Raw genomic sequence first — 14,083 nt, 5'->3', positions numbered from 1 at the left:
GTCACCTTGATAAAAAAAAAAAAAAAAAAATTCAGCTAATAAAACTGTCAGGCTTGATAGAGGTTTTAAGCTTGGCTTCATCAGCACAGACAGATAATTACAAATTTTGCTAAACACAGTTTATCAATAAAGTTGTTTTCAATATTGTACTTTTCTCCTAAAGTTGTCAAAAGCATTTCCTGATGAAGGACTGGAAAAATACCTTCCTCAGTCTACAGAACTAGACCCCAGGTTAGTTTATCCACCATAGTTTGTCTTGTTATTGAAAAGTGTTGGTTTTGTTTCACCAAGGAAAGATATTTGCTGATTAAGAAGAGTTAAGGAATTTGATTTTCAGAAGATCGTTCCCTGTTATTAATTGATCCATCTCATTCTCTTTGTATATTGTTGTGCATTAATAATCAGAAAGCTAGATCTTAAAGTGCACTTCCTTGATGCTGGTAGATGTGAGGATTGATATGATAGATGTGATGGATTTTAGTCCAATTCAAAGCATGTCTTTTAGTTCTTACATCCAGTTAACATTTTGGTCTTTCTTCTTGCTGTCTTTTGTCTTCCTGTAACTAGGTGTCTGACCTCTCTACCCTGCCATGTCCTTCAACACCAAAATTTCCAGCTTTTTTTCACCTCCACTAGGCCTGTCTCTCCCAACTCTCCTCCCTCCCTCTCATCCTCTTGCATCCCTCCATTACCATCCTCTCCACCTACAGCTCCTGTAGCCCCAACATATCCTTTCACAACCAGCTCTAGTAAGTCCTTCATACTGTTTTATTGTGAAATATTGGTCTGATATTCTAACTTTGTATTGTTATGTCATGCCCTACCATAACACAGAAAGAAGACAATTCAATTCAATATGTAAAAGAGAAATCATCAACTAAAAAAAAACAGGGTTATGTAGTAATCTGTAACGCAGTCTTTCTCATATTATCAGCATATGTGACTAATTGTGCTGATTAAGTACAAAATATGTCATTGATTTGATTACATCTTTTAATCAATTGAAAGCACCAGCAATAACACATAGTGTGCTTCTCAGTTACTTGAAAACACTGCACATAGTTGAAATATATAATAATATAGTATAAGGACAAACAAACGAATGACAACATACATGACAACATAACATGACAAATGCAGATCGATTTTGGCCTTACTGCAACATCCCAACCCATTGTAAAAAAATCAGGCCTGATGTGCCATGAACGACAAACAGTAGTGTGACATACATGCCCCACAACCACGATTCGGTGAGGCTAGCATGTCAGAATTTTTCTTGCATTGCTATCTACTTTGACATTCTGACCTGATGTCAATTCTGACACCTACCAATAGGAGAGCATTTGCTATTTTCTTTGTATCCTTATTTACTATAGTGAGCCCCTACTTTTTCTCCATCTGGAGATCTCTTGTGTACATCTTACTTTATTTATGTTATCACATGCGTACTTTAAGTTCTGTTTGAAGGAGAGCCAGTTCATTTTGTCCTCCTGTTGATACATCCATCATTTTTATCCATAATCCAATCCATAATTGTTACTTGTTTGTTTTTCCCCTGAAAAGAGTAGAAGACTGCTAAAACCACACATGGTGTTTCTGTTGTAGTTATGATTCAGTCTCTTTGACCAGCCCTTGACAACCTGTGAACTCGCACACAGTTGCAGAGACAGTGGTGACGTCAGCATACAATGAATGGTCAGGCTCACACCTGTAGTGTGGCCAGGTTGTCTAACAGTTTGAATTTAAAAAAAGAATTGTGTAGTCTGAGCCTTTAGTTTTTATTAAGTTCACCTCATAGATAATCTTTATTCTACACTGCTGGGCCATAGGCACACCTTGCCTCTTGGTGGTAAATCATTAATATTTTAAATCAAACCTGATTCAAAGGAGTTTTGTTCTGGGAAATCCATGGTTTGGTTGAATAATAATGATTAATTTCAATAGATAAATGCTCCTATTTCAGTAATGGCATTGCTAAATTTGGCTGATCCTTTTAAAAGCAAAAATGGTATCAGATGTAGAGCTCTTTGGGAGCTGAAACAGTTGAGCCGATTATTTCAGCTTATCATTGTGCTGAATTAAAAGATCCAGATCTCTTAAATGAGCTTGACTTCCAAGCACTAGCTGAGGAAATATTTGTTGTTCTTTAGCTTTTAGTTGACTTTGTGGGTGATGCTGTGTGTGTGTGAGATGGGGGAGCACTAATGCTGTTTGTAGCAAATAAAACATAGATTGGACTTCGGTTACTGTCTGTGAGACTTTTCAAAGGAAACGTCTTTGCCATTTGTCACAGTCTGTCCTGACTTCATGTATACACTATGAGCATTCAGGTTGTGCATGAATATCTGATTCCACAGCGTGAGTACATTGTGAGCATTAGTCATTTATCGTAAATGATCTGATTGTACAGTGTGAGCTGGCTCAACATAAGAGTGACAGAACAACAGGATGTCCATGAAGTCTCCAAGAAGTCTTGTGGATTTTTTTTCTTCATGTTACTCAACAGCCACTATTTTCATTGTTATAGGATGTCTTCATTTTGTTGCTGACTTTGAATTTGCTTTTTCACAAGGATGTGACGTTGTGGCATTTACTAAAGTATCAACTAGTTTGACTGAAATAATAACAAAATAACCTTTCCTTTAGGTGGCATTGGCCAATAAACTGACACAAAAACTTGGTTTTGACCATAAATGAAATGTTTCCAGTGGCTAACTACCTTTTGCAAATGCCATTGAGTTTTAATGTACCATGAAAATGTTGACAGTTGCACTTGCAGTCAAAAGAATGTAAAAACTGTTCAAAAAATGAGCCAAAATGATTGAGTAAAACTCTAACTGCTTGTTGATAAAGATGGGAAATTATGTGAAAGTTTATGGATCAGTGCAGTCTTGAATATGTAAAGGGTGTAACTTCCAGTGAAAGGGGGCAGCTATAGCAAAGGCTCTGTCCCACCAGGCTCAGTGACTGACTTTGTGTCTGGATTTTGGAGTTTTAATTGAGTGATTGGTGTAAAAAAGATTTAAAGGAAAGGGCAGGAGGTTTGGTTTGTGGTTGTAAATAGGTGAGAGAAGTGCGCCTGCAAGTAGGCTTTTGAGTTTGTGTTTTTGAGGTGTTGGAGGGGGCTGACAGGGTCTATTTTAGTCCGGTGTGGGAATTCATCGTGGCGTATTTGTGTTGGAAGGCCTGGAGTGTGATGACCTCATGTTGGTGTGAGTGCATCTGTGTGTGTGTCTGTGTTTGATTCTATGAGTGTGACTTCATCTCAGAGTATTTATAGCAGCCAGTGTAGTGTATGTCTGTGTGTCAGTTTTGAAACAGTTTTTGTCACTTCTTTTTCCCTCATTGTGTGTGTGTCGGTGTGTGTACTCTAGACTTAAAGGAGACTTCAGGGAAATAAGATAATATGAATGTTTAACCCTGCTGAACATGCTAACTTAACACATTCAGTGAGCATGCTCATACTGGTGAACGATGAACTGATCAGTATAATTTTCAAATTATGGACCAAATGTGAGTATAATTCATTCTAAAGCCACTGAACAACTTGTTCATAATCCAAGAGGTCTGTCTGCACTGTGTGCTGAATAAAAATCTCTCTGTACAGATTTGTATATCCTGCCTGTCAGTTTGTCCCTGGCTAGAATGTAAGCTTTCTTTGTGTTTTTTAACCCAAATGTCTGATCACTTTTTTCTGTGGTATGCTACTCATATTTTTATTAATGCCTAAACTGTGATTTTGTTTCTGCGACCCATTTTTCAACCTCAACACAGCTTCGACTAATAGTTGTTTAACTTGATAGAGTATGGTCTACCCTGGCTGTTTTTTATCGTCTCTTGGTTTCGCTACCTGTAATCAGTGCTTTGTCACTGTGAGACAGTAGCTGCCAGGGACAGCATAGTATAGTCATGTTGGTAGCACAGGCAAACAATATCAAACAGGTGTGGTAACAGAAGACTTATACCACATACAGATAAACTTCCTCTAAGTACACTGTAAAGTGACTGTCTGTCTGTAACCTTTTTCTATCAGCTGATTTATTGAAAAGTGTCTGATATAAACGCATGCTGCTCTGATGTTTGATCCCATACTGTAAAACTAGAATGCAGCAGATCCACGCCAAAGCAGCGCCACTGAGGAACTTATGCTCTCATTGATTACTATGGTGTTCAAAATTTCAAAGTCAGAGAAAAACCAAACAGGTGTGCGGATCATCACCAAAATCTAATCAATTCTTCCCTGTCACCATCCCAATATTCCCTAAAAGTTTGGAGAAGATCCGACTTTCCATTCTCAAGTTATCTTGTACACATACAAACAAAGAAACAAACAACAAAGATACGGAACCCTTTACATAACCCCCTGCTGATTTCATCGGCGTGGGTAATAAATGACATCTCAAGCTCAAGACTTCATCTTACTTTCTGTCTGAATGTTTCTTTTTCCCAAACAAAATAATTTCTTTCTTTCTTAAAGGCACACATGGCAGCAGAGTCAATATTAAGCTAATAACGTATTTCATTTTTAAACCTGTTTTATACCACAGGGGCTCATGTTTGGTCCCACAGCGCAGTGTTGTTTACGAAAGTTTCTTTTGGGGTACACAGTAAGGACTGACTGAGGTGGAGAGAGAGAGGGACAGAGAAATAATGCAAAATTTAATACTGGTTTAATTTTGTGTTATATTTCACCACTTTTAGCATGCAGCAGTTAGCTCTGGCATTTGTGGATTAGGTGCTATTTGTAATGAGGCTGATTTGCATTTGAGTTGAGCAATTTTGCGCTGGATTTTGAATATTCTTCCTCTTTTACATACATGTAAATGGGACAGAGCACTGTTTGCTCGGCTGGGCAGTGTGCGTGCATTTTGTGTGCAGTTAGTGTGTATTCCCCCTTTGTGCGTTTTCTATGGATCTGATGCTATCTTTTTTGCCATTTTTGGAACTTAAAAACATGCAAAAAGCTGTACATTTCTTTAATGGATGTGTCCCCCAGAATTTTGCTAATAACTATTTGCAAATAGGGAAAAAAATCAGGAAGGATGCAGTTATCAAAAGCTTTTCTGTCAGAGCTACAAAAATTACCAACAATTTGTACCATATTGAACTGATTGCTTTTGAAAAGGGATTTTTTTAACAATAGTAAATTCTTGAAAAGTTCAACTATGAATGAGTTGTATTTTTTTCCTCAGCTATATCCTGCTCTATGTTGTGCTACCTTACCTAATACAAATTTTATTTTTTGGTAAGAAAATGCATACACAATTAGGTCTTGTTATAATGTAATTATTAAACCAAGATAAATTCTTGCCAATGAAGGAGCTAAAGATGACAGTTTTTGATGCATTGTCTCTTTTCCATATTCTTGATTGCTTAAGTAATTTTATTTTGAATATGTTGTGTAGTTACTGAGGGTCATTTTGTTTTTACATCTTTAGATCTTGGCTGCATGGTTCAGCACAGAGGCACCAACAGGTAGGATTTTTTTTTTTCTTTCTTTGCCTTCCTACCACTTAAACACTTGAACAAAATTGTTGGCACCCTTCTTTTAGAGGAAGAAAATCCTACAATGGTCACTGAAATAACTTGAAACTGACAAAAAATAATAAAAAGTGGAAAATTAACTGAAAATAAACTAATGAAAATAAGGCATTGCTTTTGAATTATGGGGAGAACAGATTTATTGAAAAACAAACTAATGAAACTGGCCTGGACAAAAATGATGGTACTCATAACTTAACATTTGTTGCACAAACTTTTGAAGCAGTCACTACAATCAAGTATTTTTTGTAACTCTCATCGAGACCTTTGTACCTGTTATTCCAGGTATTTGGCCCACTCCTCGTGAGCAAACTGCTCCAGCTGTCTCAGGTTTGAAGGGTGCCTTCTCTAGACTACCTGTTTCTGCTCTTTCCACAGATGTTCAATAGGATTTAGATCAGAGCTCATAGAAGGCAGCTTCAGAAGAGTCCATTGTTTCTTTCTTTGTTAATTTTTGCATCTGTGACCATAGAGCTGCCGTGACTTGCCAAAAAGCTCCTAGAAGCTTTGTGGCTTGTCAATATGCATTTTGGCAAATTCCTGTCTTGATTTTTATGATTTTCTTTCAACATTGAGTCTTCCTTGGTTGTCTTCCCTTAAGTCCACTTTGGCTCAAACAGAGACAGTTGCTTGGAGATGGTCTTATAACCTTTACCTTTAACATGCTTTTCTTTCTATTCTCCTGGGACAACTCTCTCCTTAGCTTTCTGTGGTCCATGTTCATTGTGGTACACACCATGATATCAAAAAGCAGTGTCTACTTTTCACCCTTTAAATAGGCAGACTGACTGATTACAAGTTTCAAGACACCTGTAATGCAAATTACAGGTTACCTTATTTTAAAGGTCACATATTATGCAGAATACACTTTTTTAGGCTTTTCTTGCAAAAATATGTACCCCTGACCTGTCCACAATCCTCCCAAGAAGCAGACCCCCTTCTCCACCTTTCAGAAAATGTGTGCTCAAACAATCTGTTCTCAGATTTTCCCCTTATGATGTCATGTGTAGAGTTTGGACCACCCCCAGGTTTGGTTGGCCGTCCCCACTTGGAAGAAAGTTTTACCCACATCTCCTTATCTTCCTCTTAGCTAGCAGTAGTAATGTGCGGATCGATACTGAAATATCGATCCCTCCGATACCAGAGATTTATGTTCTAGAATCGATTCTCATATATAAATATAGATAATTTAATAAATGTGGGCAAATGTATAGTTTACCATTAACAGGAATACAGTGTGAAGTAAAAATACTATCAAAAACTTGTTGTAATAATTTCCAGTTGGTAGGAACTACTTCTTCTTCCGCCTGTCAGTCACATGCATTATACGGCTCTGTAAGAGTGTCACAGGTTCACAGCGCGCTACTGCTCACTCAGTCCATTTGGCAGCCATGGCCAAACATAAACGCAATCATGTGTGGAGCTATTTCAGCTCGACACACAGCAACAATGTGGCACGTGATGTGTGTGGGAAGACGGCTAAGTGTTGTGGCAACACCACAAACCCCATTCAACATCTGAGAATCAACCATAAAACAGAATGTGATCAGGCGTTCCAGAGAGCAGGAGAGGAGAGAGACAGGTGCTGCTAGGGCAAGACATACATCACTCTCTGAGTCCTTTGGTGCTGCAGGCAGACACTATCCAGGTACAGACCGAGAAAATAAGGGGCTGTTGGCAATGTGTAGCATTGCCCCTGAATTTGGAAAGTGATAAATGTCTGTCTAGTCTTAGGTTTTTGTTTTAATGATCAAACAACGGGAGTTACCTGCATTCTTAAAGCTACGGAATCCTATTCTATTCAAATATTCATTATTAAATATGGTTATTAAATTAGTAATGATATAAATAAATGCCACGATAAACAGTTGCATGAGTTCAGCTTGGAGTAAAAATCTATGTCCCTGAGATCCCCTCACATCCATTCAGTAGGCCCAGATTTGATCAGGTAAGGTTACCTGTAAAGTAAAACATTTAATGTGGGCTAGGTGTTACTAAAATATACATAATACTTGCAATAAAACAGCCATTGTGGGCTTAAAAACAAACAAAAAATACAGCTGAAAAACATTTTATAAATAAGATAGATAAAAACATTGTATCCATAAAAATATTTCTGTTGTATTATTTTCAGTCTCTTTTTTTGACTGATGGTTAATTGAATATTTTAAAATGTAGGTAGTGACAAACTTATGCAATTATTGTGACATTTATTTTATTTTCATTAAATCATGTATTTTACTGGCAATTTCAATGAGTCACATAGCTTTTCATATAAAATGGCAAGTGTATGAAAACTATTAATTCTTTAGTTTTAGGGTTGGCTGTTTTGAGAGTCTACATACATAGCTGAATATAAATAAGATTTAGCATTCACGGCAAGTATCGGTATCGGATCAGTATCGGTGATACCAGCCTGAATTTTACTTGGTATCGGATCAAAAAGGAAATCAGTTGTATCGCACATCACTAGCTGGCAGCTGAGAGGAGGACAAGATGAGCCACATACGTTAAGACACATCCATTTCCTGAGAAGGGCAGAGTCAAGGGCAGAGTCAGACAGCTCATCAACATTTAAAACTACAGACATAGAAACTTCTTGTTCTGAGCAGGGCTGTAACTGAGGGTTATTTAGACATGCAAAAATCCAATACTGGAGTGTTTTTTTTTTTTTCAGCAACAATCTTCAAAGGCATGGTTTGGAGACCTCTGAAACCAATCTAAAGTTGTCTTTAAGGGGTAAAATATGTAACCTTTAATATATCCCTGTATTCAATTAATTTTCAGTCTTTCCCAGGGGTATCATCAATTCTGTCCAGGCCAACTTTATTAGTTTGTTTTTTAATGACTCTGATGAACCACAAGTCAAAATTAATGTCTGATTTTCATTAGTTAATTTTCAGTACATTTTTATTTGTTATTTTGTCAGTTTCAAGTTATTTCAGTGACCATTGTGGGTTTTTCTTTCTTTAACAGGATACCATTAATTTTGCTCATGTGTGTAATCATAAAAATCAACATCATTATACATCACTGCCCCATTGAACTGTCTTTCATATCTCAGGGCGATATACAGAGTGGCCAGTGTCCAGCCTGTCATCAGCAACCACAGCTCTGTCATGACTCGCCCTTCCCCTCATATGTCCTCCCTCCCTCCGTCTCTTCCTCCCGCATTACCTCCTTTCCATCATTCTCCCCAGCTGTCCCTCCTTCCTGCCGCTGTTCCCACCCTTCCCACTCAGGGCTCCATAGCTTGTGGAGGTGATTCCTCCTCCCCCCAGACTCATGGTCAGTCCCACTCTTACTCTCAGCACCTACCAACACAAACTAGCAGCCAGTCCTGTGCACTGCCTCAGTCCATTTACCTGCCCCATTCCCATTCAGTGTCCCACTCACATTCTCAGTCCCATTCCCAGTCTCGTTCCCAGTCCAATATACAAGTACCATCCCAGTCCCAGCCTAACACTCCAGAGCAGAGTGGCATCCACGACTGGCTTCGTAGGCTTCGGCTCCACAAGTATTACCCAGTCTTCAAACAACTTACCATGGAGGAGGTGGGTCAGCTTCCCTTCCATTCTGTTTTTTGTTTTCAGAAATGTGATTATGTGTATGTGTTATGCATTTGGTCTGTATGTACAGTGCTTAACAAATTTATTAGACCACCACCCAAAGTGAGGTTTATGCCACAGCTGCCCTAAATTAACAGCATTGGTAATTACCAAAATCATTTTTTTATGTTTCTGCAATGGTTAATACACCAATATGTAGAAGCTCTTTTACCCAAATGTTATTTACTTGCATTCATGAACAGAAAAATGAGTTTTAGTGGTGGAATGTTATGCTTGATTAATTTCTGACTTCTCAGAGAAGCCCAGTGAGCCGGCTCAAATTTGGGTATAAAAAGGTGAATTCAGTTTGAAATTCCTCAATCCTGTTCAAATTGGTAAAACGTGGAGAGCCCACTGAAAATGAAAGAGTCCACAGTAGAGCACTTCATGATACAGTTATGGCATAAACCTTACTTTGGGTGGTGGTCTAATAAATTTGTTAAGCACTGTATGTATATAAATTATTTGTAATTTTGTGCATGATTCCTTGACTTTGCTCTATCTTCAGAAAATGTGCTTCAAAAGTGTCTACTTCTTCATAAGACCTAGAGTCACCCAGTCAGAGGATTTTGTAACCATGGAATATCATAAAAACACAATTAGGAAATCTTTGCTCACTGAATGCACAAGCCATGTTATTGATCTTTGCTAATATGTTTGAGGGTATTTTGTTCCTTCTAAGTGGGCTTGTTCTTTGATTTTCTTGCTGGCCCAGATTAGACTCTGCTTCCTTTATCTAGAGAGCTGCGACACTCGCGCTTGACAACTGACTGCAGCTGTAGTGCATGTGTTTTCAGAAAGTGTCGTTTTCCCTGTTCAAAAGGGGACGGGGCATTTTGAGAAACTTTCACTTTGGAGCCTGTTTCCAAATTGTTCCGTTTTCAGGCACCAAAACCCCACTCGGGGATCCTTCCTTGGCTTTGAGAAACAGCTAGTCTTACCTGTGGGGAACAACCACAATACACAATGAATAGCATACTAAACAAGATGGAAGAGGATGTCCTGGTTTAGTGTGCACCTTTCAGTTGTTGTCACACTGTAAGCCCAGATGAGTTGAATTTACTTAAAAAGATTGAGGAAACCGGTTGCCCTAAAAATTTTAAGTTATGCATAATGACAACTTGAGTGAATTTAACTTAAGTTTTTAAGTACAACAAACTAAATGCCAAGTTGATTTAACTCAAAATCTTTTGCAGAGCCAGTTGCTTTGCATAATTATTAAATTTAATATTTTAAGTCCATTGCACTAAACTACAAGTTGATTTAATTGAAAATTATTTGGAAAATTAAATTAAGTCAACTTAATATTTTCAAAATGTGTACACTGGAAAACAAAATTAGTTGAATTTAAATTAGCAGGACTTAGGCTAAATCCTCTACTTTGAGTGTGCCATATCTAATATTTTTAGTGCACTGTTAACACTGATAAGTTGACAGAACTCAAAATATCATAGTCAACTGATTACTTTAAAACGTCAGATAGTACTCTCTGTAAAAGTTCTTTGAAGTTATCATTTCATCTAAAGTGGACTAACTTGTGCCACCATTTGCTACAATGACTGTTAGTGACCCACGGAATCAGTAGTTGATATTTCATTATTGTCAGTGTGCCATCTAACACTCATAGACGTTAATAACAATAACATCGTCCCCTATGTAACTGAGACAGCAACTTCACTCATGGTGCATTTTATTTATTTATTTTATTTAACCTTTATTTAACCAAGAGAGATCCTCTTTGAGATTAAAAATCTCTTTTTCAAAAGTGTTCTGGCCGAGACAGCAGCAGCAAACAGAGTGCATAAAGGTTTAGTGCCCAACGGCATTATGGGAAAACTGCAGATTTGTAATAACTCAAATAATTTAAATGATAGCAAAAATGATTTAACCTTTATTTAACCAGGCTAGCCCCATTGAGATCAAAGATCTCATTTTCAAGGGGGACCTGGACAAAAATGGCAGCAATACAGTTTCAAAATCAAACACACTCAAGCTCACACAGTACATAATAAACAACAGGTACATTGATAATAAGACGTCACCTAAAACAGTGGCATACAGACAATAAATACTTACACTGTTTGAGTACTGTTTTAGTTCTAAAACTAAAATGAATTCTATCAGCTCATAAAAATAGAGTTGAAATCGTTTTGTTGGATTTTTAAGTAATTTTGTTTCAAACAAGCCAAGACAAGTTTGAATTCAACCAGCTAATTAGAATTCAACACCTTGAAGCATTTGATATTATAAGTACACCCAAAGATTAAGTTAAAAAAATAGAAATTTTACGTTTATTCAACTCAAAACAACGAGTACACTCTACAGTCACATTATAATAGTAGAATACACCAAAATGACTTAAGTAATGCAAATAAACATAGTTTTTTAAAGTAATATTTACTTAAATTATTTGATCACAAACAATTTCAGGTTAACAGTGCGTCAACTAAGGTCCATGTGGTATATTATATTATATTATGCACCTATATTCTACTTGTATGTAAGCTAAAAGTAAAAATCTAAATGAAACAAGAGATGTTTTTATCGCTAGCTAAGACTTGTCTTTCAAGCTATGGTACACAGAAAATTGAAATGATTTCAGTAAGTTTGGAGAGTGTCAAGTAGTAACCCTGTTTTGCTGTGTTTTGTACAGTTTTTAGCCCTAACGGAGGAGGACCTAAACAAGTATGATCTAACCCAAGGAGCTAAGAAAAAACTCAAGACTCAGCTGGAGCTGCAGAAGTCAGCAGAGTAAGTTGTGCTTATTTCATGTTTGTGTTTAGTATTTTATGTTTTCAAAACCAGTGATACTTTGTTGACTAAAAGTATGGCTTAAAATGTCTGTCGACTAAATTTTTCCATGAGGAAGACTAAGATTAGCCAAAATAATAAATAAAATAGACTGTTGTGAAAAACAAAACTGGCAAAAGGTAAGATAACCATTTGTCAAGGAGACTAAAATTTTGGACATTTAAAAACCAGGATATTTCTCTGTGCGTATCATGCATAAACACAGGCAGAGATGAGGTTGAACAGCATTCAAAGGAGGTCACTATTATCTTCAGTATTTTATCGATTAAAATATTGATGCGTTAATACAAGTGATTGACATTTGTGTTAATTAAACAATATGGCTAATGGGATTAGTTCAGGGAAAAAATTGTTTTGACAAAAAGTGATAGCTAAAATACATTTAGTATTAGAGTTAAAATGACCAAAATATAACTAAAACTAAAAGGAATTTTGATCTGATGACCAAGACTGAACTTGAAACAGCTGCCAAAATAACACTGACCCAAACTATGAGTATACTGTATTTTTTAACATCTAACTCTCTTATCTTGAGGTGCATTGATGATGCTTTTAAATGACAAGTTTTGTCATTTTTATTTTCAAGAATTTGCAATATTGTTATTATGTGATGAGTATGGAAAACTGAGTTAGCAATAACCCACAATGAATAATTATATTAACAAACAATGCATATAATACTGAGGCTGTTCATTTTTTAAGCTGTGATGTCTTTCTTTAAATAAACATCACTTAGTCTTTTTAGATAAAAAGACTGGTTCAATGGAAAATTTATATGAGAATAAATTTTGTAAGGCTAACAGAGATGTAAGTGGAGAAATGTGTGCCAGTTTGTTGTGATACTTTTCATATAGAGCATGTGTACACATCACTCTTTGTAAATACTATTTACAGAGATTAAGTTCCAAAACTAGAAAAAAAGATTTAAAAAATCAGCAAATCAGAAACAAGTGTTATGTAAAAGAATTACTGAAAGAAAAAATATGCAATAAAGATTTAACCAGTAAGTCAATAGTTTAGAGTCAATATTCTAGGGTAATTATGCAAGAAGTTCAAAATTTCTTTTATGTATTTCAGCTACAGTTTGTTTCTGCAAAAGTTGTTGTATTAACCTGAAACAATCAGTGTAATTATTTAGTTCTTGAGCTTTATGTGTCCTTTAAAACACTGAGAAGCTTAGTGTGCAGTCTCTCAAGATCTCGGAATAAGCTAGATTTAGTCTTTACTTTTAGTCAAAGCATTTATTCTCTTGCCTGAATCTGGTATCAAATCATGGTAGTGTGTTCTGTGCACCTTGCCAAACCTGGGGTCCCTGCTTTCTACTGCTAAGAGGCAAAAGAGATACAGATGCATTGTTTTTGACAGACTTACCCACAGCGGAGAAATATCATGAATTTCTAATGTCCAGATAACTTAATTTAATTTATTTCTAGTTTTAGTCACCTTGATGAAAACCAAACTTCCTGTTTGTCAGTTTTAGTCATCACAGATCTATCTTTGGCTAGTCTTAGTCAAATTTTCATCTTGGAAGAAAAGGCTGTTGACAAACATTTTTAGCCGTAGTTTTAGTTGATGAAATTAGAGAAAATCCAGAAGATTGTTTTAACATTAAAGTAATATCGGGTTGAAAATGGTCCTGACGAGTTTCAAAATTAGAATTTGCTCCTTTTTATCTTTACCCTGAGCTAAAATTTTTATTGTTTTTGTTGTTTATGTTGGAACATAAAGTAAATATATAATCTTAACTGTAAGGCATAAAAATGAATTATGTTAAAAAAATATAGGCTTTCGGCATTGGCCTAGTCTGGTGAAATGATCAGATTGCTATTTCCAATTAACCATTAACAGACCAACTGATCAGTTGCTGATTTCAAGTGTAAATAAAGAGTAGTAATAGGCCGTTAGGTGTCAATGTTTAACCAGCTGTTGGCGACTTGCAGAGATAAGATGTGCTTATGTGAAGACAACCGACAAAAAGAAATGCAAAACTCAAAAACATGGACATGGAGACTGATATGCCTGTATGCTGTGACTTGTCTGTTATACAAGCATCTACAGAGGTGCATACAAACACACATGAACCTAAAAACTCTCTCTCTCATACATCAACCTGCACCGAGTGT

At 36.5% G+C, this 14,083-nt stretch overlaps 1 protein-coding gene across 7 annotated transcripts in view; it reads left to right on the top strand.

Moving 5' to 3' along the window:
• The window catches only part of zcchc14 (zinc finger, CCHC domain containing 14), a 39,251-nt gene that overhangs the window by 15,275 nt on the left and 9,893 nt on the right, over positions 1-14,083 (top strand). For 5 of the 7 annotated variants that reach the window (XM_041795166.1, XM_041795165.1, XM_041795164.1 and 2 more), the window contains 5 exons: positions 164-231; positions 568-749; positions 5,439-5,475; positions 8,606-9,095; positions 11,803-11,900. In XM_041795166.1, coding sequence (XP_041651100.1) covers positions 164-231; positions 568-749; positions 5,439-5,475; positions 8,606-9,095; positions 11,803-11,900 — 875 coding nt within the window. The remainder of the gene's footprint in view (positions 1-163; positions 232-567; positions 750-5,438; positions 5,476-8,605; positions 9,096-11,802; positions 11,901-14,083) is intronic. The other 2 variants (XM_041795168.1, XM_041795167.1) reach the window with 1 other exon arrangement.

This window comes from Cheilinus undulatus, linkage group 9, assembly GCF_018320785.1.
Source record: "Cheilinus undulatus linkage group 9, ASM1832078v1, whole genome shotgun sequence".
Taxonomy (NCBI): domain Eukaryota; kingdom Metazoa; phylum Chordata; class Actinopteri; order Labriformes; family Labridae; genus Cheilinus; species Cheilinus undulatus.
This window is presented reverse-complemented; position numbering and strand designations above follow the sequence as displayed.